The 25,598-nt window shown below is 43.3% G+C and overlaps 1 protein-coding gene across 1 annotated transcript; it reads right to left on the bottom strand.

The window, feature by feature from the left end:
* Positions 1 to 223: 223 nt before the first annotated feature.
* LOC118359519 (monocarboxylate transporter 1-like) lies at positions 224 to 25,598 on the bottom strand. The gene is made up of 5 exons (XM_035738024.2): positions 25,443 to 25,598; positions 8,627 to 8,989; positions 5,003 to 5,146; positions 4,125 to 4,922; positions 224 to 3,908 (listed from the first exon to the last, which is right to left on the bottom strand). Exons 2-5 carry the CDS (start codon positions 8,841 to 8,843, stop codon positions 3,580 to 3,582), a joined length of 1,488 nt encoding a protein of 495 aa, XP_035593917.1. The 5' UTR covers positions 8,844 to 8,989; positions 25,443 to 25,598; the 3' UTR covers positions 224 to 3,579.

Here is a 25,598-nt window from a genome sequence, read left to right as displayed (position 1 = left end):
ACAGAAGAACGCGAAGCTAGATTTAGTATCAGTGATGAACATGAAGCTGGTTTTAGTATCGGTGATGAACATGAAGCTAGTTTTAGTATCAGTGATGAACATGAAGCTGGTTTTAGTATCAGTAATACCACTTTATATTGTAATACATTGAGTTCTATATCACGTCTGCTGTATTTCTATATCGATATACTTTATTAAATCAGAAACACACCATGAGACAGCGTTGTGTTTTAAATGGTTTATTCATTTCCTCCCCATAAAAAGTAACACTGCATTGTTTGTTATTTTTACACAGTCATGTTTTCTTTCCAGTGAAATGTCAAATGTTTTCTACTGTTCTCCGAACTCTAGAGGTCAACCTGCTGGCTTGTGCTGCGGAGATATTCAACTATAAAATCACTAGCAATGTTCCATCTAAGATGAAGCACGAGACTTAACTTCACTCAACTTTCTAGAGTTTTCTCCCTGTAATTCACTCTCTCAATGTTTCCCTTTACTGTGGGAATTGTCAGAGAATCAATGAAATATTAACCGCTTTCTATGTAACATACCGAAACAAAATTAACTATGCAAGACTTCGTATGCAAAACTAACTATGCAAGTGATTGTGTTTTAGGCAGAACCCACCAGATTAGGAACTATGACTCGTCCTCTACACAAACCACACATTGGCTGCTACGGGGGGATTGATGCAACAGCAATTTCCATGTTCAAATGTTATGGGATGCATTTTCTCCATTGTTTTGATGCTATGCCACTCTGGTAGGCCTACATTATGATCACATAGCCACAGTAGCCTACTTGACCACTGTCTGCAAATGTAACTGTAAAGCCGGTACAGCCTCAGTAAACGCGCCGGAAGTTGCACAGATCCTTCACAACATTCAACAAGTTTGTGCTAAGCAGACCTGAAATTTGCTCAGCGCCTAATTTATTTTAAGGGAACATTGATCACAAGAACCAAAACTCCTCCACACTGCTGGAAGAGTACTTATTAAATGTTAAATCCTGTCAACCTTCCAGGTGTCTTTTTACAACCAGGGTTCACCTCAAGACATCACAAGCCACAGTAGCTTTATATTCCTTCAGTTCAAATATGTACCTCATCCTTCCTCACAAAATGGCAGAAAGGAGGGGAGGCAGAAAGGCAGTGTTTGAGTGGATCTAAACAGGGCCCAAATCCCTCATTAAGCACCAGATAATAGCTAGCTATTGAATACTACAACTGAAGCAGCAACACTGTTCTTCATTACCATCCATCAAATAGGAAAAACATGAAACACTTCCTTTAAACATGACATCACACACAGTAAAGAAAGGCTGCGTCACAATATCATGGAAGACTGAGAACAAAAAATGCTAAAGTAATCAAGTGTTACAAACATGATTTAATTCTGTTTCTAAAAACATTTCAATGTGGGGTGCTGATCGATGGAGTTAAATGACAAAAATCTGAAAGGTTGAAAAATTATTGAGGATAAATCTTTGTCCCCTGGGCAACCTAACCCAGAGAGAAGGTTCTAATGTCCTAAAGGCTCTACTGCCCTCTCCTGGTGACAGCCGGTACTACCCCAGCCTTCTGAATGTTCTAAAGCACGGTCCTTCAAGGTATTCTTAGTCAATCATCATCATTTAAGGAAAAACAATCTTATTATTATTATAATATTTTAATTAATGCTCCACAGTGCCTTGCAAGTGCTACACCAACTGATCTATTTTGTTATCAAGGCTCGATATTTGAAATATAATATGGTCGAATAAGAACCATATTGGCAGGCCAGGCACATAGCCAATATGCTGTGATAATGAATTAGGCCTACTGCACAATCCGACAGAACTGTTTTTATTAGGTTCATGTTACATTATTAAAGTAATTTAAGGAAAAACAATCTGAGCTGTAGATCTTGGCTGACTTGTTGACTGTGAAAGTGATTTTGAGTCAGAAAACGTGAACACTGTTCTAAAGACTCTACTGCCCTCTCCTGGTGACAGCCGGTACTGCCCCAGACTGCTGAATGTTCTAAAGACTCTACTGCCCTCTCCTGGTGACAGCTGGTACTGCCCCAGACTGCTGAATGTTCTAAAGACTCTACTGCCCTCTCCTGGTGACAGCTGGTACTGCCCCAGACTGCTGAATGTTCTAAAGACTCTACTGCCCCAGACTGCTGAAAGCTGGTACTGCCCCAGACTGCTGAATGTTCTAAAGACTCTACTGCCCTCTCCTGGTGACAGCTGGTACTGCCCCAGACTGCTGAATGTTCTAAAGACTCTACTGCCCTCTCCTGGTGACAGCTGGTACTGCCCCAGACTGCTGAATGTTCTAAAGACTCTACTGCCCTCTCCTGGTGACAGCTGGTACTACCCCAGACTGCTGAATGGAAGGACTTACTGAATTAACGCTCATACTGTATCTGTAGACATAAGACCTCAAAATAGTACCCTTTACCTTAGTGCACTATACAGGGAATAGGGCTCTGGTCTAAAGTAGTGCACTATATAGGGAACAGGATTCAGTTTGGGACATATTGATACAGTATCTGCTGATATGATACAGCACTAAAAGAAATGCCTGTGTCTGTCTATCTGCCTGCGTGTCCGCCTGCGTGTCTGCCTGCCACACACACCAAGCTAACTGTGGACACACAATTCAGTCCCATTCAAAATCCCATTTTCCCCAATCTGTACTCTTACCTTAACATCATTCTAACACTAATTCTAACCTTAAACCGTCTAGAAATAGGATTTGACCTTGTGGGGACTAACAAAATGTCCCCAGTTGGTCACATTTTTGTTCCTTTACTACTCTTGTGGGGGACAAAAATAGTTAAACACGCCCCCACACACGTCCACACACTCAAACGGGTGTGTGTCTTCAGAAAGATGTTCAAAGTGCTTACAAAAAGCTTCTCAGCTAAACTGAAAAGCTTAGTGGTTGAAATCACATCGTTGTGCTTCTCAACTAGAAATCTACATCATTACAGAATCCCAATAGTCTCTACTTTCTACTAATCATTAACATTATAAAAACAAACACTATCAATCATTCTGATCACCTGTAATACTGTGATTGATCGTACCGCACACAGGATCTGGGAAGCACAAAGACTGATGTGATGACATGACCATTCAGGTATGTATGAAGACAGTGTGTAGAGCTGGGATAGATACTGGATGTTGTATGTATATGTGAGCTCAGAGACAGTAGTCCTCTGTGTTATTGCTCGTCTACTGTAGAGGACTCAGCTCAGTTTACCAAAGGTACCTAAAACCAGAGGGTGTGTGTCCAGTTCAGGTCAGTCTCTATACAGCAGGGGTTGGCCACAGGCGGCCCACGGGCCAAAACCAGCCCGAAAGTGATTTTTTAGGTCCCCCTGAAGTAGTAGTAGTAGTAATAATAATAATAATAATTATAGTAATAATAAGGGGATACAGGAATTCAACTAAAAATTATTTGAATTTAGGAAATGTGCTCCCAACTATTCTCAATGTAATCAAGGTATGAAATGATCATGTTCTCTTTTTGGGCTTAGTTGTGGTGAATTTACAGTGTTCAAATTATTCTAATTGTTGTTTCGCCTGCTAAACAATATCTTCATCCATCTTAGAAACATCCGTCATGGGTGTGGCCTCACTACTCTCCTCCTCCCTTTCCTTCTCTCCCTCCAGCATGGCTGTGCACTCCTCCTTGGGCCGCTCAGTCTCTCTCCTCTCTCCCTTCTCTCCCTCCAGCATGGCCGTGCACTCCTCCTTGGGCCTCTCCGTCTCTCTCCTCTCCTCCTCCTCCTCTCTCTCCAACAGCTTGTAGTTTATGCCCATCCCTACGAAGAGGAAAACTGAGGAGATGATGAGGATGATACCACAACACAGGTAGGTCCACTGGTAGTCACCATAGAAGTCATAGAAACGACCTGGAGGGGGGAAAGACAGAGGAGAGAGAATTCACTTTTGTATATTATCTACCTCACTTGCTTTGGCAATGTTCATGTTTCCCATGCCAATAAAGCCCCTTGAATTGAATTGAGAGAGAGAGGGAGGAGAGAGAGACTTGTTGATGATGACAATAAGGGAAATTTGTTCATTGTGATATAGGTAGAGTATTTGCTCTCTCGCTCACACACACTTACTGAGTAGTGGCGGTCCCAGCAGTACCGGTCCACACTCCACGATGGTGACGAGTCCGACGGCTGAGGAGAACCTCTGGGCCCCGACCAGGTCCATCAGAGTCTCAAACAGAACTGCTGACAGCCAGCCGAACGCAAACCCAAAGAACACAGCATACACCACGAAGCCTACATAGTCCACGGACAGCGGTGCCAAGACGTGACACACCCCGTTATAGAGCACGGATGCAGCGAAGTAGTACTGTATCCTGGGTCGGACCCAGCGGGTGTTGGCTAACAGCCCCATAGAAGGACGGGCGAACATGTCAACAAAGGCGAGGATGGAGAGAAGCAGAGCAGCCTTCTCTTTACTGATGTCCTTACTCTTAGCGTAGTTGGAGAGGAAGACTAGGGGAGAGAACAGGCCAAAGAACATGATGACGTTGCCAAGGAGATACAGCAGGAAGCCGCGGTGTTTAAACAGCGTCAGGTCGATCACAGCATTGACACGCTGCATCACCGTCAGATTAGACTCCGCCCTCTTCACCTCCCCGTTCTCCGACAGTTGGGGGTCGGCAGGTTTGGGTCCAATGGGTCTCATCAAGGACCCGGCTACACAGCAGTTGAGCAGTAGACCACCTAGGATGAGGAAGGAGCCCCTCCAACCAAACTGGTCAAAGAACCAGGAGTTAAGAGGAGCCAGCGTGGACAGGAAGACTGGGCTGCCCGCCATGGCAATGCCATTAGCTATAGGACGACGCTTATAGAAGTATTTACCAATCATAGTCAACGCCGGGTTCAGGTTGAACGCTAGACCCAGACCTAGAGAGGGGAGGGAGGCAATGATCAGTAAACTACTGTATTAGAAAAATACCAACATACAAATTCAGGGTTGGCGGTACCTCCAATAACTCCGACACAGAAGTAGAGTTGTTGCACAGTGTTGCAGAAGGAAGCTGCTATCAAACCACTTCCTGACAGACAGCCCCCTAGCATCATGATTGGTCGACTGCCATAGCGGTTCACCAGAATACTGCTAATTGGTCCTGGAGAGACAGGGGAGGGGGGGAAAGAGGACAGGGAAGGGCGAGAAACAGGGAAGGGGGAGGAGAGGGACAGAAGAGAATAATATTAGGAACAAGTTAGTTAGTGAATTAAAGTATTTATGTAAGGCCTCCTGAGTGGCCCAGTGGTCTAAGGCTCTGCATCACAGTGGTAGCTGTGCCACTAGAGATCCTGGTTTGAGTCCAGGCTCTGTCGCAGCCGGCCACGACCCATGGGGCGGCGCACAATTGGCCCAGCGTCCTCAGTGTTAGGCCGGCAGGGATGTCATTGTCCCGTTGCGCACTAGCAACTCCGGCGGGGGCCGGGCGCAGTGCACGGTGTTTCCTCCGACACATTGGTGTGGATGGCTTTCGGGTTAAGTGAGTGGAAACCATATGAAGATCATTAAAGGTAAGGGATTAATTTTCTCTCTATTTCTGAGTTTTGTAACGCTTCTGCTTGGCTGGTTACTGTTTGTAATAATTTGTCAACTGGGCTATGTTCTCAAATAATCGTACGGTATGCTTTCGCCGTAAAGCAGTTTTTAAATCTGACAGTGGTTGGATTCACAAGATGTTCATCTTTAAACCTATGTAAAATATGTTTTGATTTCTGAATTTTTATAACGAGTATTTCTGTATTTGATTGGTGCTCTGCAATCTCACTGGATGTTGGCCAAATGGGAGGCTAGCGTCCCACATACCCTAGAGATGTTAACAAGGCCACCTGTTCATTGAAATGCATTCCAGGTGACTTCCTCGTGAAGCAGGTTGAGAGAATGCCAAGAGTGTGCAAAGCTGTCAAAGGCAAAGGGTGGCTACACTTTTTTGTTTCACACTTTTTTTTGGTTACTACATGATTCCATATGTGTTATTTCATAGTTTTGATGTCTTCACTATTATTCTACAATGTAGAAAATAATTTTAAAAAAGAACACATTTGGAATGAGTAGGTGTGTCCAAACTTTTGACGGGTACTATATATCAAATCAAATTGTATTTGTCACATTTGCCGAACACAACAGGCTCAGTCCGTTACCTTACAGTGAAATGCTTACTTACAAGCCCTTAACCAACAATGCAGTTAGGAAAAACACCTAAAAGAAAGTAACAAATCAAAGTAAATAATTAAAGAGCAGTGAAATAACAATCGCAAGGCTATATACAGGGTGTACCGGTACAGAGTCAATGTGGAGGCTATATACAGGGTATTACGGTACAGAGTCAATGTGGAGGCTATATAGGGGGGTATACAGAGTCAAGGGCTATATACAGGGGGTACGGTACAGAGTCAATGTGGAGGCTATATACAGGGGGTACTGGTACAGAGTCAATGTGCAGGGGCACCAGTTAGTCCAGGTAATTGAGGTAATATGTACATGTGGGTAGAGTTATTAAAGTGCCTATGTTAATAGAGAGTAGCAGAAGCGCTACAGCAAGGCAAATAGTCCAGGTAGCCATTTGAGCTGTTCAGGAGTCTAATGGCTTGGGGGTATAAGCTATATATAGGAGCCTTTCGGACCTGGACTTGGCGCTCCGGTACCGCTTGCTGTGCAGTAGCAGAGAGAACCATCTATGACTAGGGTGGCATGAGTCTTTTTAGGTCCTTCCCCTGACACCGCCTGGTAAAGAGGTCCTGGATGGCAGGAAGCTTGGCCCCGGTGATGTACTAGGACGTACATACTACCCTCTGAAGTGCCTTGCAGTCGGAGGCCGAGCAGTTGCCACACACCAGGCAGTCATGCAACCAGGATGCTCTCAATGGTGCAGCTGTAGAACCTTCTGAGGATCTGAGGACCCATGCCAAAAAAAAAAAAATTCAGTCTCCTGAGGGGGAATAGGCTTTGTCATGCCCTCTTCACGACCATCTTGGTGTGTTTGGACCGTTCTAGTTTGTTGGTGATGTAGACACCAAGGAACTTGAAGCTCTCAACCTGCTCCACTACATCCCTGTCGATGAGAACGGGGCAATGCTTGGTCCTCCTTTTCCTGTGTTCCACAATCATCTCCTTTGTCTTGATCACGTTGAGGGAGAGGTTGTCCTGGCAGGTCTCTGACCTCCCTATAGGCTGTGTGGTCGTTGTCGGTGATCAGGCCTACCACTGTTGCCATTGTCAAACTTACTGATGGTGTTGGAGTCGTGCCTGGCCATGCAGTCATGAGTGAACAGGGAGTACAGGAGGGGACTGAGCAATCACCTCTGAGGGGCCCCTGTGTTGAGGATCAGCGTGGTAGATGTATTGTTACCTACCCTTACCACCCGAGGGGCCCCTGTGTTGAGGATCAGCGTGGCGGATGTGTTGTTACCTACCCTTACCACCTGAGGGGTCCCTGTGTTGAGGATCAGCATGGTGGATGTGTTGTTACCTACCCTTACCACCTGGGGGCGGCCCATCAGGAAGTCCAGGATCCAGTTTCAGAGGGAGGTGTTTAGTCCCAGGGTCCTTAGCCTAGTTATGAGCTTTGAGGGCACTATGGTGTTGAACACTGAGCTGTAGTCAATAAACAGCATTCTCACATAGGTGTTCCTTTTGTCCAGGTCTGAAAGGGCAGTGTGGAGTGCAATAGAGATTGTATCACCTGTGGATCTGTATGCAAATTGGAGTGGGTCTAGGGATTCTGGGATAATGGTGTTGATGTGAGCCATGACCAGCCTTTCAAATCACTTCATTGCTACCGACGTAGCTATTTGACTTCCTCTGTTCTCCATATAGATCTCAGAACAGATCTATTTGACTTCCTCTGTTCTCCATATAGATCTCAGAACAGATCTATTTGACTTCCTCTGTTCTCCATATAGATCTCAGAACAGATCTATTTGACTTCCTCTGTTCTCCATATAGATCTCAGAACAGATCTATTTGACTTCCTCTGTTCTCCATATAGATCTCAGAACAGATCTATTTGACTTCCTCTGTTCTCCATATAGATCTCAGAACAGATCTATTTGACTTCCTCTGTTCTCCATATAGATCTCAGAACAGATCTATTTGACTTCCTCTGTTCTCCATATAGATCTCAGAACAGATCTATTTGACTTCCTCTGTTCTCCATATAGATCTCAGAACAGATCTTTGACTTCCTCTGTTCACAACACTAATGACATGATAATGCCTGTCCATCCACCTGTAACACATGATCACTAGCTGTTGAGTGAGTCTACAATGTGATATGTACACATCTTTTTGTAAAGAGAACAGAAAGGGGTCAGAACGTCTAGGGTAAAGCACATTATGAGGAGCCCCCTGAACCAATCACACAATTTAGCATGAAGAGGACTTTCACCCCATCCTTTCTCACCTTCTCTCCCACCCATCTTGCCCTCTCTCCCTATTTTGATGTATTTTTTATGTTTTTAATGAAGACAGTATTTGTCTTTCAGTGACGACAGAAACCCCTTCGGGGAGATCAGATTCCTTCCCTACCAGCCCCCACTACTCACCTCCACCGTACATTCCTCCCCTACCAGCCCCCACTACTCACCTCCACCGTACATGCAGGCCAGCATGATAGAGGAGATCCATGAGACCTGTGAAGGAGTAGCGTCAAAGGTGGCCTCCAGCTCCTTGAAGAAGACAGTGATGGACTTGGGGAAGGCATAGGAGAAGCCAATAGAGATGAAGGCTCCCACCACCACCGCCCAGCCCCAGCCCCCCTCTGGAGGAGTGTAGCCCACCGGACCGCCCACCGCAGGGGCCATGCTGTCAGAGGGATAGTCCTAACACCCCCACACTGAAGGGTAGGTCACACAAACCCGTTTGAGGTCTTAATCTGGTAGAGGTTGTAGTTATAGTCAGTCAGTCCTTCCTTCTCAGTCTGTAGCTACCATCAGGAATCACTTTGGACCTGCAGACAGAGAGACATTTGAATGTTAGTCATTTAGCAGATGGAGGATTATTTAAAGATACTGTTTGAAGAAGTTTCAGATGGTGAAGATACTGTTTGAAGAGGTAGGGGTTTCAGATGTTTTCGGAAGATGGACAGGGACTCTGCTCTCTTAGCTTCAGAGGGAAGCTGGTTCCACCATTTGGGTGCCAGGACAGAGAAGAGCTTGGGGTCGGAGGGCCAAGAGACCCGAGGTGGCAGAGCAGTGTGCTCAGGTTGGGGTGTAGGATTTAAGCATAGCCTGAAGGTATGGAGGGACAGTTCCTCTTGCTGCTCCGTAGGTAAATACCATGGTCTTGTAGTGGATGTGAGCTTCGACTGGAAGCCAGTTGAGTGTGGAGAGGAGTGGGATGACATGAATTTGGGAAAGTTGAAAACGAGGCGGGCTGCTACATTCTGGATAAGTTGTGGGGTTGTGGTGGGAAAATGACATTCAGACATACTATGCTGTTTTACTTAGACAATTGTCCATTGTTATATGCTAGTGTTTCTCTTGCTGATGCAGGCTCATCTTGTGTGACTCAGTCATAAGTCTGGCTGTACAGTTAAGAGCCGGGTGCGACCACAGTATGTGACATTCCATTTGCACTATCTGCAGGAACTCATCTGTGTGGAAACTTGCAGGAAGGGACAGAGAATTGTGGCAACGTCAGCTCTTAATCTCCACAGACAAGCTAATCACCTTTTATATATTATTATGTCCCCCCCCCTTTTGCATCTGCTAACTGCCACATAGACAAAGAGGTCAGACTTTTCTATAAAAGCTGAGCCAACTGTTCGTTGGGCTCTTAACTCTGCACCATTGAGTGGATTGTTAACCGCTTAATTTTAGCAAATCTTATAATAAAGTTGTTTGAAGAATCTACAGTCTATTCTTCTGGTTAGAATTTCCACAAAAGGGTTTAATGGCACAAGCCGGGAGCCAGTGAGTTGCAGTGGATGGAGGACAAGTGTCTGGATTAGGACCTGCGCCACTTCCTGTGTGAGGTAGGGTCGTACTCTACCTGGACTAAAGCATCCGCCAACTCCTGGACAGTCTGTGGTGCAACGTGGCGTTGTTGGATGGAGCGAGACATGATGTCCCAGATGTGCTCAATTGGATTCAGGTCTGGGGAACAGGCGGGCCAGTCCATAGCATCAATACCTTCCTCTTGCAGGAACTGCTGACACACTCAAGCCACATGAGGTCTAGCATCGTCTTGCATTAGGAGGAACCCAGGGTCAACCACACCAACATATGGTCTCAAGGGGTCTGAGGATCTCATCTCGGTACCTAATGGCAGTCACAGCCCCCCAAAGAAATGCCACCCCACCCCACACCATGACTGACCCACCGCCAAACCGGTCATGCTGGAGGATGTTGCAGGCAGCAGAACGTTCTCCACGGCGTCTCCAGACTATGTCACGTCTGTCACATGTGCTCAGTGTGAACCTGCTTTCATCTGTGAAGAGCACAGGGCGCCAGTGGCGAATTTGACAATCTTGGTGTTCTCTGGCAAATGCCAAACGTCCTGCACAGTGTTGGGCGGTAAGCACAACCCCCACCTGTGGACGTCGGGCCCTCATACCACCCTCATGGAGTAGGTTTCTGACCGTTTGAGCAGACACAGGCACATTTGTGGCCTCCTGGAGGTCATTTTGCAGGGCTCTGGCAGTGCTCCTCCTTGCACAAAGGCGGAGGTAGCGGTCCTGCTGCTGGGTTGTTGCCCTTCTACGGCCTCCTCCACGTCTCCTGATGTACTGGCCCGTCTCCTGGTAGCGCCTCCATGCTCTGGACACTACGCTGACAGACACAGCAAACCTTCTTGCCACAGCTCGCATTGATGTCCCATTCTGGATGAGCTGCACTACCTGAGCCACTTGTGTGGGTTGCAGACTCCGTCTCATGCTACCACTAGAGTGAAAGCACCGACAGCATTCAAAAGTGACCAAAACATCAGCCAGGAAGCATAGGGACTGAGAAGTAGTCTGTGGTCCCCACCTGCAGAACCACTCCTTTATTGGGGGTGTCTTGCTAAATGCCTATAATTTCCACCTGTTGTCTATTCCATTTGCACAACAGCATGTGAAATTTATTGTCAATTAGTGTTGCTTCCTAAGTGGACAGTTTGATTCCACAGAAGTGTGATTGACTTGGGAGTTACATTGTGTTGTTTAAGTGTTCCCTTTATTTGTTTGAGCAATGTATATATTATTGCCATCGAAATGTTAGCTGTTAAAATTAGATCCAATAATATAATTAAGGGATTAGAAATCCAGGGCTGAAAAACAAAAAAGGTGTCATTGTACACTGATGATTCATGTTTTATAACCACAATTACAATCCCTCCACAGCCTCAGAAATACAAAATACAAAAAGTATGATCAGTGTACCATATTACGTATTGGATCACGTGTACTTGTAGTCTACCAATAGAATGGCAAGCCAGACAATAATAATAATAATAATATATGCCATTTAGCAGACGCTTTTATCCAAAGCGACTTTAATTTCACTATCAACCACCCTCCATTTTGTCAATTTTTTGAGTGTCAGTTTGGCCACAACCAATACTGTTCAGCCTTTCTTTCCGACACAAAGGAAGTCATAGCAGACACCTACGAAGAAGGACTGTGTGATGATGGCATCTCAGGTAAGCAGCACTGGGCGTTCTTCCATCCAACTTTTAGCTGGTAGTTAAGCTCCTACGATTCAGTGTCAGCTCATAACATAACTATATTACATTACTCCAACTCAATCATCAAGTTTGCGGACAACACAACAGTGGTAGGCTTGATTACCAACAACGACGAGACGGCCTACAGGGAGGAGGTGAGGGCCCTCGGAGTGTGGTGTCAGGAAAATAACCTCACACTCAACGTCAACAAAACTAAGGAGATGATTGTGGACTTCAGGAAACAGCAGAGGGAACACCCCCCTATCCACATTGATGGGACAGTAGTGGAGAGGGTAGTAAGTTAAGTTCCTCGGCGTACACATCAGACAAACTGAATTGGTCCACCCACACAGACAGCATCGTGAAGAAGGCGCAGCAGCGCCTCTTCAACCTCAGGAGGCTGAAGAAATTCGGCTTGTCACCAAAAGCACTCAAACTTCTACAGATGCACAATCGAGAGCAAAAAAGTATCACCGCCTGGTACGGCAACTGCTCCGCCCACAACCGTAAGGCTCTCCAGAGGGTAGTGAGGTCTGCACAACGCATCACCGGGGGTAAACTAACTGCCCTCCAGGACACCTACACCTTTTGGATTTGTTTACCAAACACCCTAACAAAAGAAGATATTTGGACATAACTGATGGACATTATCGAACAAATCAAACATTTATGGTGGAACTGGGATTCCTGGGAGTGCATTCTGATGAAGATTATCAAAGGTAAGTGAATATTTAAAATGCTATTTCTGAGTAATGTTGACTACCCAATATGGCAGGTATCTTTTTGGCTGCTTTGTTGTCTAAAGGCTGTGCTCAGATTATTGCATGGTTTACTTTCTCCGTAAAGTTTTGTTTTAAAATCTGACACAGCGGTTGCATTAACCTGTAGTGACGCCCAGCCCGTGAACGGGACAGTTATCATCTGACACTAATTAGCATAACGCAACGGACATAAATCTTCCTAGAAAATATTCCTAGTCATGAAAATCACAAGTGAAATATTAGAACACAGCTTAGCCTTTTGTTAAATCACCCTGTCATCTCAGATTTTCAAAATATGCTTTACAGCCAACGCTAGACAAGCATTTGTGTAAGTTTATCATAGCCTGCTACCTTGCTAGCAGCAGGCAAACTTGTCACGGAAATCAGAAAAGCAATCAAATTAAATCGTTTACCTTTGATGTACTTCGGATGTTTTCACTCACGAGACTCCCAGGTAGACAGCCAAAGTTAATTTTTTCCCAAAATATTTAGAATCCATCCTCAAGGTGTTTTTCTAATATCTATTCGATAATATATCCGTCGGACAATTCCTTTTTCTCTAGGACCAATTGGAGTAGTGGCTACCTCTGTATTTTACGTGAGAATCTCTCTCTCGGAGCCACCATGTGACCACTTACGCAATGTGGCCGCCTACGGCTGTTCTTCAACAGAAACGAGTAAAACTACGTCACAATGCTGTAGACACCTTGGGGAATACGTAGAAAGCGTAAGCTCGTTGATGGTACATTCACAGCTGAATAGGGAGTCATTGGAACGCAGCGCTTTCAAAACCTGGGGCACTTCCGGATTGGATTTTTTTCAGGCTTTCGCCTGCAACATCATTTCTGTTATACTCACAGACAATATCTTTTGGAAACGTTAGAGTGTCAATTAGATGCATATTCTAGCATCTTTTCCTGACAAAATATCCCCGTTTATAACGCGCCAATGTAAACTGTTTTTTTTTTTGTTTTTTTTAATATATGAACTTTATCAAACAAAACATACATGTGGGGGGTCCACTAGCTTTGTTGCCCAAAGCTAACATGATAAGCAGCCAGCCAGCCAGCTTCATCTGGCTAGTGATGCTAGACTTGATTGGGTTCTGTGTTGTGAAGCTAGCCACAATAAGGGTTAGGCACAATAGTGAAATTTGTGGTTTGCCTTCAAAATAAAAGTACCCCTGAAAGTGATGCAGGAGGTTACAATTGGTGGAATCGTGCCATATTTAGACTAGATCATATTAAAACAAGGTTGGAATATGAAGCAATGAAATGGGGTATCAGTCTACTCGGTGACACCCACAGAACACAACCGTTAAGAGTTCACACAAATATTAGCGTTGTAGCTCTTATCGCGGGACTGTGACTGAAATCCCCTCACCAGTCAGTCTGTCTGTATTGACATTCATATTGCTCTGTACAGCTTTACCTAAAGGATTGGGGATCAATGAAATGGGTAACAGTCTACCCAATTTTTTCATCCTCCTCAGAGTTATCAGACTCTGAGGTTGACAATAAATGTGGCTCAATTCACAGTTGTTTCAGAGTCCCGCAATGTTCCCTGGGTGTCACGGAGTAGACTGATACTTATGGATTGTGGATCAATGACATGGGGGTAAGGCTGTACAGTGAAATAAGTATGCCCCTCGAGTCATCTCCTGCTTGAAATCCAGCATAATGTCTAACCCATTGAGAGGGATACGGTCCACGAGTTACAGTTCTGCTACAATGACACATGCAGGTAAAGGAATATTTCTCTCCAATCATTTACTCCAGGAAGAAGCCCAGGCACCACACGGCATTGTCTGTAACACATTGTACAGTTTGAACATGCACATAGGCAGAGATTACGTGTATAGAACAATATTTACCCTAATTGACAGAAATCTCAAACTGTGCACAGCAACCAGACCGTACAAATGTACCAGTATCTAGCTACAGCCATGTTTCACATGCACGCTTAGGCAAATATATTTATAGTAAAACCAGATATTACGTTTTAGAGATTTTCAAACATTTAAATTGTTGTATTATAGTTTCTCCTCAATGTTAGCTAGTAAACTTAGCTAGCTAGCTTGTTGGATAGCCAATAATTGTTATTTGCATCTGTTTAGAATCCTATTTTTCATCATGCCTATAATTGAGTGATTTTAAAATAAATCTATCATAATCATGACCAATGTCAACCCTTGTCAATTATGTTATATTTAGCTAGTAAAACTATTTAGCTAATGTCCCTAAAAAGTTAAACAGGAGGCCTAACTCATATTAACCAGTTAACATGCGCCAGGCTAACTAGCTAGCCAACGCCGGTCATGTGCTAACATTTGCTGGTAAACCTAGATTTAGGCGGTTGGTTGTAATGTTATAACTTGTGTCTGCCTGCCTTGGGGGAAGGACGGGGACAGAGCACGAAGCACCGCCCCACATGAGTTGTAGAGACAAGGGGGGAAAAAAAATGTGTCAGCTTATATAATTAGCAATGAATCTGCTGATAGGAACGTCGCTGAAAGACGTCCAAAGGCTCTCTCGAACAAGGATAACCACATCTACACGCACTAAAACGTATAGTGTGGTCAGTATCACAAAATCACATTTTATTGGACACATACAAATATTCAGCAGATGTTATTGCGGGTGTAGCGAAATGCTTGTGACTGATTGTCTGGTGTAACAGAGCCATCGCAAAACGCCACAAAGCAGGACTACATTTATTCTCAGACCCCATCAATACACCGGAAGTCATCATTCAGCGCACGGCGCCCAGACCTTTCTTCCTCCCTCCTGGGCATTGTGTGAAACACATCTCACGGTCTTAGAAATGCCTCGGACATGATGAAAACAAGCCCAGATTCGCCCAGGGTGAAATTCCCCTTTAACAATAGGTAGTCCAGGTATGTCAAGGGGGTGGGCCTTTCCCCTTTCGTTTCATATTGTTCCTCAAGCAAGGGGGGGGCGATGACATCATGAATTCCCATCAGACCAAGCCCTACTCCTTGACGTTTGCAGTTGTGTCTAATCAGCACTATTTTGCTATTAGACTGTTTTGACCCATAAGTGTGTGCGTTACTGTATTTATACTTGGGATATGGCTTTGCAACAGGAAACGTTACAAAATCACTGGAGGATGTGGTTGAAGTACCTTTGGCTGTCATTACAGCTGTAAATCATCTAGAATACAATTCTACCAACTATGAAACTCTTAGGGCAACATACAGTGTACAAAAATATTAAGGACAGGGACCGGAAAGGACAGGGAAAGACCGGAAAGGACAGGGAAAGGACAGGGAAAGGACAGGGACAGACAAAGACCGGAAAAGAGCATTTCTAGCATTTCTTGAAAGTCAAAAATCCTCCCCTTTTCAAGGTAACCACTTATTTACCCTCTTGACGGTTATGATGGGGAGAAAAATCAGATCAGTCAATTGTTTAACCTCTAGCCAAGGCTTTATAGTATATGGTTAATTATGGCTGGCACTGGTTATAATCTGCCACAATATCAATGTTGCCAGCTAAGGTATGCACGGGGACAGTCGGCCTGGTTGGACAAGGCTGCACCAAATGGAAGTTAGTCTGTCCATTTCTCTCTATGTGACTCAAATGGCTGACTAAAACTAGACAAACTTTGTCCTAAACTGAAGGACGAAATGACTCAAATGTAAAAATGTATTTTAAGACTAAAACTAAATCTAAAATAGCTGCCAAAACTAACACTGCCCTGTAACCTGTACCACTAGTACCAGGTGTAAACAGCCATGTTTCTCTGTAATCATTACCCTGGCAGTCTGATAACTGGTTAAACAGCATGTCTCTGTAATCATTACCCTGTCAGTCTGATAACTGGTTAACCACACCAGAGTCTGACACGACATTACAATACACTAATACCTCATGATCTAAAACACACAAAGGCCCAGACGAATTACCAGGACACGTACTCAGAGCATGCTCTGACCATCTGTAGCCATGAAATGCTCTGAAAGACTGGTCATGGCTGACGTCAACCCAGTCATCCCAGACATCCTGGACCCGCTTCAATCCCCATACGGCCCCAACAGATGATGCAATCTCTATTGCACTCCACACTGCCCTTTCATAACTATACAAAAGACACCGCTATGTGAGAGTGTGCTCAGTCCCCTGCTGTAGACCCTCTTCACCCAAGACTGCGTGGCTGCCATGACTCCAACACCATCATTAAGTTTGCTGATGACAAGACTGTTGTAGGCCTGATCACAGACGACGAGACAGCCTACAAATAGGAGGTCATTGACCTGCCAGTTTGGTGCCAGGACAACTACCTCTCCCTCAACGTGGGCAAGACAAAGGATCTTATTGTGGACTACAAGAAATCGAAGACCGAAAACACCCCCATTCACATCAACGGGGCTGTAGCGGAGCAGGTCGAGAACTTCCTGCCATCCAGGACCTCTATACCACACGGTGTAAGAGGAAAGTTCTAAAAAGGGTCAAAAAGGGTCAAAGACTCCAGCCACCCAAGTCATACCCTTCTCTCTGCTACCACATGGTAAGTGGTATCGATGCACCAAGTCTGAAACCAAGAGGACAGCTTCTACCCCCAAGCCATAAGACTGATAAATAGTTAACCAATAGCTTGCCTCCACTATCTGCATTGACCCTATCTGCACCAACTCTTGACTCATCACATACGCTGCAGTTTGTTTATCATCTATCCTGTTACATAGGCACTTGGGAAACACTGATCTAGATTATACTGGAGGGCCAGGATTGTGAAACACTGAACTAGATTATACTGGAGGACCAGGGTTGGGCTGAGATGTTGACTGGGAGAGAATGTATCACTTCCTCAGTAATAACTGTTGATGAGTCTCTGACTTAGAAGAGGAACAGAACTGCTGTTGGCAACCCTACACTGTTACCATAGGGCAACTTAGAATAGGAACAGACCTGCTGAAGAGAAACTGAATGCCTTCAGAGAGACCGAGAGAGAGGGGAGAGACATAAAAATGTGCCAACTATATCCCCCCAATTGAATCCCCAAACTTTAACAATGACAGATCCTTCATCCTAGAGGGGGAGATCAACCATTTCCAGGCCCAGGGACATGTACTAGTCTGTGGTGACCTAAATGCCAGAACTGGACAAGAACCCGACACCCTCAGCATACAGGGGGACAAACACCTACCTGGAGGTGACAACATGTACCTATGATGAAAATTACAGGCCTCATCTTTTTAAGTGGGAGAACTTGCACAATTAGTGGCTGACTAAATACTTTATTGCCCCACTGTATGTACTAGAGTTAGGAGACAAACTACTCATCCCAGACTGCATTGCGGTCTGTATCGTCAAATTCTAGAAAAAAAGAAAGAAAAAAAAACACGATTTCTCAACACAGATGTTGAAACCAATGCGCATTAAATCAACATGCAAATGTTTTCGCAATCTGGGTAGAAAATAGAATGTCTATGCTTCACAGTAATAAAATTAAGTTTTGATATCGTCACAGGATTCGAGTATTGAGAATCCACTTTCGGAACCCCTCACTGCAGTCCTATTGCTTAAGCTCCACCCCCCCGGTTACTGTTCTAGAGAAGCCCGTTTCCCATTGTAACTAGTGAAGAAAACCCATCACAATGATCTCAAACTGTGTTTTCAAATACACAATGAAATGAAAAACATACTACCCCTTGCTAATCAGAAAACTCTTGTTATGGACTATCATTATTATTATTTTTTATATACTGACTTGAGTCAAGATTGGTTTTTGAGTAACTCGTTAATTTTTGCTGTTCATTTGACCTGCTGCCCGCAATGACTTGTACAGCAGGATCAATATGTGCTCCTCCAGTGACTCCGGAGGTGTACTCCAACCAACAACTGACTGTCATACATAGATCACACTGCAGGCAGCATATGAAAAAGGTTTACAACTGATAATTGATCACATCGTTCAACAATGTTACGATGAAGACAACTTTGTAGAGACAAAAACAGACCGCTCACGCAGTCTCCTCGCTGATGGCTTCGTGTCTGTCAATCTTGTTGCCAAGGACCAGGATTGGCACGTTTCCAATGGTCTCATCTGTCATTGATGCTAGTCAAAACAACAATGGTGTGGACTAGTAGTTTAAAACTGTTGACGGCTATAACATCGACTTCTATCGATAAATGGGCAGATGAACTGCCATGCAATCTCCTCATGGAGTGCAATGTAATCAGCCATAATCAGCATAAAAAAATGCCAATTACTGATTGTTATGTCACCTTGAAAATCGGCCCTAATTAATTGGCAATGCCGATTAAAATCGGTAGACCTCTAGTCTCTAGTGGTGTCTCCTAACCAGCTTTTTGGCAACAATGCAAAACGTTATGTTTGGCGTAAAAGCAACACAGCTCATCACCCTGAACACACCATCCCCACTGTCAAACATGGTGGTGGCAGCATCATGGTTTGGGCCTGCTTTTCTTCAGCAGAAACAGGGAAGATGGTTAAAATTGATGGGAAGAAGGATGGAGCCAAGTACAAGGACCATTCTGGAAGAAAACCTGATGGAGTCTGCAAAAGACCTGAGACTGGGATGGAGATTTGTCTTCCATTAAGACAATGATCCAAAACATAAAGCAAAATCTACAATGGAATGGTTCAAAAATAAACATATCCAGGTGTTAGAATGGCCAAGTCAAACTCCAGACCTGAATCCAATCGAGAATCTGTGGAAAGAACTGAAAACTGCTGTTCACAAATGCTCTCCATCCAACCTCACTGAGCTCGAGCTGTTTTGCAAGGAGGAATGGGAAAAAAATTCAGTCTCTCGATGTGCAAAACTGATAGAGACATACCCCAAGCGACTTACAGCTGTAATCGCAGCAAAAGGTGGCGCTACAAAGTATTAACTTAAGGGGGCTGAATAATTTTGCACGCCCAATTTCAGTTTTTGATTTGTTAAAAAAGTTTGAAATATCCAATAAATGTCATTCCACTTCATGATTGTGTCCCACTTGTTGATTCTTCACAGAAAAATACAGTTTTATATCTTTATGTTTGAAGCCTGAAATGTGGCAAAAGGTCGCAAAGTTCAAGGGGGCCGAATACTTTCGCAAGGCACTGTATGTTGCGCTTGGTGATCTCTGACTGTTTCATCCTAACATTGTTGGTGCCGACGTGGATAACAATATCTCTATACCCGCCAGTTTTAGCTTAAGCCAGCACCATCTTCAGATTAGCCTTAACGTCGGTAGCCCTGCCCCCTGGTAAACAGTGTATATCGCTGGATGATTTGTTTTAAGTCTAATAATATATTTGCTGTTGTTCTGGGTTTGATTTGCACTTTTCGCACCAAAGTACATTCATCTGGATCAGAACACGTCTCCTTCCTGAGAGGTATGACGGCTGCGTGGTCCCATGGTGTTTATACTTGCGTACTATTGTTTGTACAGATGAACGTGGTACCTTCAGGCGTTTGGAAACTGCTCCCAAAGATGAACCAGACTTGTGGAGGTCTACAATTGTTTTTCTGAAGTCTTGGCTGATTCCTTTTAATTTTCCCATGATGTCAAGCATAGAGGCACTGAGTTTGACGGTATAGGCCTTGAACTACATCCACAAGAACCTCCAATTGACTCCAATGATGTCAATTAGCCTATCAGAAGCTTCTAAAGCCATGACTTAATATTCTGGAATTTTCCAAGCTGTTTAAAGGCACAGTCAACTTAGTGTATGTAAACTTCTGACCCACTGGAATTGTGATACAGTGAATTAAGTGAAATTACCCATCTAAACAATTGTTGGAAAAATTACTTGTGTCATGCACAAAGTAGATGTCCTAACAGACTTGCCAAAACAATAGTTTGTTAAAAATACATTTGTGGAGTGGTTGAAAAATGAGTTTTAATGACTCCAAACTAAGTGCATGTAAACTTCTGACTTCAACTGTAGCCTAGTCATCACCGACCCAGTACTGGTACCCTGTGTATAATAGTGTATTTACTAGAGGTCGACCGATTATGATTTTTCAACGCAGATACCGATTATTGGAGGATATATATATATAATTTTTATTTTAACTTAATATAATACATATGGGTTTTTGGATGGGTGCTCTTAAGGTGATTCCACAGGTTGGTGGTAATTTGATTTAGCCATTGCTGACCCCATGCTTACATCTTTATCACAAATAAGACACCTTGCTTTCCCTGGTGCCAATTCCATGTAATAGTACCACACTGGTGCTCTGCTTTTCTCTGCCATCTGTATAAAACACACACAGCTCTGAAGTGACAATGATACTGAAGAGTCTGCTTAGGAGACAAATACTCTCAACTGTTTGAATAAAAATCGAGTTCAAGTTACCTGTGATGAATGTTGAAAACAAAAACTGTCATTTCTATATGCAGGAAATCCTATTTTAATAATGGACATGGTAAGAATTGACTACCAAAGTGCGAGTCATAATTCCCATGACACTTTCTAGCAAAATCTGAAAAACGGTTCCTTCATTTATTCCATAGGATATTTTTAGATTCACTTAGAAAAGGTCTTTGTTTCGTGTAGGCTTACACCACCTTGCCAATTTTATAACTGTAAGTCGCTTTGGATAAAAGCGTCTGCTAAATGGCATATATTATTATTATTATATATCTGATCAATATTGGCTAAATATAAGAGAATATCTTTTTTTGTAGTGGATTTCTGAAAATGTTGACAAACGTTATCTTATCTTAGTGAGATTTACACGGGTATCAAAACGCAGAGGCGGTTTAAACCCGCACCCTAACCTGCACGAAACACAGACCTTATTGGAAGTAGATCAAGACATTCTCTATGGAAGACATGAACGGTAAAATAACGAAGGAACCCCTTTCAAGTTCAGCCGCAAGTCATTACAGGAATTATAACGCGTCAACTATTTCTCTAAACCATAATATACCTTTGACTATTACAAGCCTGCTGCTGCTGCCACCCCTCAGTCAGACTGCTCTATCAAATATCAAATCATAGACTTAACTATAATAGACAAGTCAAAGAAACTATCACCTCGAGAACAAAACATTTACATTTTATCTAACGGTTGGCATCCATGAGTCTACATACGTATTGAACGGGTGGCATCCATGAGTCTACATATTCCGTATTTTAAGGGGTGGCATCCATGAGTCTACATATTCCGTATTTTATCAGCGGGTGGCATCCATGAGTCTACATATTCCGTATTTTATTATCCAGGAATTTTATCTAACGGGTGGCATCCATGAGTCTACATATTCGTATTTTCTAAACCATAATTTTATACCATATTCCGTATTTTATCTAACGGGTGGCATCCATGAGTCTACATATTCCGTATTTTATCTAACGGGTGGCATCCCTACATATTCCGTCAGTGGCACTGCATATTCGTATTTTATCAAATATCAAATCATGGCACTTAACGTATTTTATAATAGACGTATTTTATCAGAAATACGTATTTTATCTAGCGGGTGGCATCCATGAGGTCAATTTTATCTAACGGGTGGCATCCAAGTCTATCATCTAACGGGTGGCATCCATGAGAACAAAACGTGGCATCCATATCTACATATTCCGTATTTTATCTAACGGGTGGCATCCATGAGTCTACATATTCCGTATTTTATCTAACGGGTGGCATCCATGAGTCTACATATTCCGTATTTTATCTAACGGGTGGCATCCATGAGTCTACATATTCCTGTTACGTCGCACAACCTTCAATGTTATGTCATAATTACGTAAAATTCTGGCAAATGAGTTCACAAAGAGCCAGGCGGCCCAAACTGTTGCATATACCCTGACTGTGTGCAATGAACGCAAGAGAAGTGACACAATTTCACCAAGTAAATATTGCCTGCTAACCTAGATTTCTTTTAGCTAAATATGCAGGTTTAAAAATATATACTTGTGTATTGATTTTAAGAAAGGCATTGATGTTTTCGGTTAAGTACACATTGGAGCAACGACAGTCGTTGATTGATTGTTTTACAAGAGAAGTTTAATGCTAGCTAGCAACTTACCTTGGTTTACTGCATTCGCTTAACAGGCAGGCTCCTCGTGATGCAGGTGGTTAGAGCGTTGGACGAGTTAACTGTAAGGTTGCAAGATTGGATCCCCCGAGAAAGAAGAAAAATCTGTTGTTCTGCCTCGTTCCTAGGCCGTCATTGAAAATAAGAATGTGTTCTTAACCGACTTGCCTAGTTAAATAAAGATTAAATAAAGGTGTAAAAAAAAAAAAAAGTCTGCAAAAATCAGCGCCGAAAGAATACCGATTTCCGATTGTTATGAAAACTTGATAATCGGTCCTAATTTATCGGTCAACCACTAGTATTTACTATTACTTTTTCTCTCTGCATTGTTGGGAAGGGCCTATCAGTAAGCAGTTCATTGTTGGTCTACACCTGTTGTTTACAAAGCATGTGACAAATAACATTTAGTTTCATTTGATATCCATGCAACAAACCTCCATGATTTGTTTTTAATTGCAGATAAGTAGACTTTTTTTTTTTTCATTGTTCTGCTTATAACTTCTGCTTTGTTATAGCCTCAGTTAATGCATTATGGGATTGTAGGGCCAATCCATATCATTATCCGTTCTTCATATACAGTGCCTTCGGAAAGTATTCAGACCCCTTCTTTTTCCACATTTTGTAATGTTACAGCATTATTCTAAAATGTATTAGTGTTTTTTCCCCCTCATCAGTCTACACACAATACTCCAAAATGGCAAAGCGAAAACAGGTTTATAGACATTTTTGTACATTAAAAAAAAAAAAGTCCCAGTCAAAAGTTTGGATAAGCCTACTCATTCCGGGGTTTCTCTTTATTTTTATTATTTTCTACATTGTATAATAATAGTGAAGACATCTAAACTATGAAATAACACATATGGAATCATGTAGTAACGAAAAAAGTGTTTTATATTTGAGATTCTTTAAAGCAGTCAGCCTTCGCCTTGATGACAGCTTTGCACAATCTTGGCAATGAAATCCACTTAGCCTATTATTCTGGCACATTCATTTATTTTATTTTACGAGCAGGGTCCAACATTAACAATGGCCCACTAGTCCAGGGCCTGTAAAAACATGTGATGGCGAGTAGATCTTGTCCCCGACCTGGCCAGTAAATTTTCAGCGCATTTTTGCATTCCAGTTCAACATTTACCTACCTGCTCTGTGGCAGTATACCATTGAAGACTACACGCCTAAATGTCATGCTATTTGTATTTGACCACCACAGTCCGCCAGTCACAGCTTCTCCAGCAGTACATCAGTCAATGCCTACACACAGCACACAAGCTGTCCAGAGCAAAAGTGCCCATCAACCTACTAGCTGAGCTCATTTATTTTAGGGAAAGTGATTTACAATAGTAAACCTTCAAAAGTGAACATACTAGCAATTTACTGGCTACTGTTGATAGTGTGCCACGTCCAGCTCTCTTTGGGAATGTTTGTCTTAGAAGGTATACTCAGCGTGTGGTCCCTGAATGACCACAATGCATTTAAGAACTACACCATGTCCGGGCCAGGATAAATTCTTTTCAGGACAATACATTTTCGGACCTGTCGATTTTTGGCCAAATTGCCCAACCGGGGCAATAAGGAAAAAAAGTTAATGTTGGTCACTGGTGTGTTTCAGATGCAGCCACAGAGCAGTGGTACATAGGCTATTTAGTGTTCTTTGATTTGATGAACAACCAAATAACTTGTCTAACAATGCCTGCCCAGGACCTCCACATTCAGCTTCTTCACCTGCAGGATCGTCTGAGGAGTATTTATGTCTGTAATAAAGACCTTTTGTGGGGGAAAACTCATTTTGATTGCCTGGGGCAGTCCCCCCAGCTCGCTGCACCCCTGCCCAATCATGTGTAATACATAGATTCAGGCCTAATTAACGTATTTCAATTGACTGGTTTCCTTATATGAACTGCAACTTTCAAAATCTTTGAAATTGTTGCATTTATATTTTTGTTCAGTAAGAGAGACATACAGGGAGAGAGAGCGGACAGAGAGAACATGTATTCATTCATATTAGACATCCTATCACCGTTAGAAGCGCCAGCCAGAAACCTCTGATTTCAAGTTGTTGTTGAGACAGAGTGGCGGCCCAGTGGCAGGGTACAAAGCGCTCGTCTTCCTCATCATGTGATTCAGCTCGGCTGCTTCAACACTGACGACGTGCTGCACGTGAGACTCATTGTTGTACAAAAAAAGCTGGACAAATGCACCCTGAACAGTCAAGACGACACAACAGTCTCTAATTCAGAGAGTTACTAATGGAACCACAAACAAATAAATGAGGACAGTGTCTTCCCTCCCCATCTTGGTATTTTGCGCAGAAGCTGAGCTGTTCCATCTGAACCTAACAGAAGTCATCCACGCTATATGGATGGCTACTCTAGCTTCGCCCTCGTGTCGGTACCAGGTATGCAAAAACCATCCAGTAGGGGCTGGAAACGAGTGACCTTTGATTGATCAATCGCAATGCGATGTCGCGGAGTATGCAAAAGTTCAGCTTTCCACAACTTTGGTCTCTTGCATGCCCCAATGGTCACCGCTAACTGCGCTTCCCTTCATTGAATGAGGTCTCCGCTGTTTAATCGCTCCCAACGTGCTAAAGATGGATTTCTACCATAAACCCTGTCAACCAGATAACGCACTGGCCGGTAAAAGCAACTCATCTACCTACAAAAGATGGAGCCCTATATATCCATTCATCAGCGTAGCTAGTTAGCTGTGCCGTTATGTGGAGAGAAACCCTCTTCTGCTGCTAGCTGCCCAAAAGCGAAATATCCAGCTAGCTAATTAGCATCTGGACTTGATTATCCAGCCGTGTAGCCCCCGTAGCGCTAACGGTAGCTAACGTTTAATGGCCTGGATAGTGACGAAACTTGGCTAAAGTACTTAACTTTGTCCAAACAGCTAAAGCCCTGACTTCGGTTTAAAACACACAACGGTTACATGAATATACATTTACCTTTTGACATTAAAAACTCACCATAAAACTCAAGTCTCTCTTGTCCAGGAATTGGTCCGTGTGTCCTGGCTGCACTTGCCAACTGAACTACAGCAGAGCCATAGACATAGATAGAGGACTCCTCTTTGTATCTGTATCTGTGATCTTTTTTTTTTTTTCGACAATCTCCATTTTGAA

This window comes from Oncorhynchus keta, chromosome 27 (assembly GCF_023373465.1).
Source record: "Oncorhynchus keta strain PuntledgeMale-10-30-2019 chromosome 27, Oket_V2, whole genome shotgun sequence".
In the NCBI taxonomy this organism is placed as follows: domain Eukaryota; kingdom Metazoa; phylum Chordata; class Actinopteri; order Salmoniformes; family Salmonidae; genus Oncorhynchus; species Oncorhynchus keta.
This window is presented reverse-complemented; position numbering and strand designations above follow the sequence as displayed.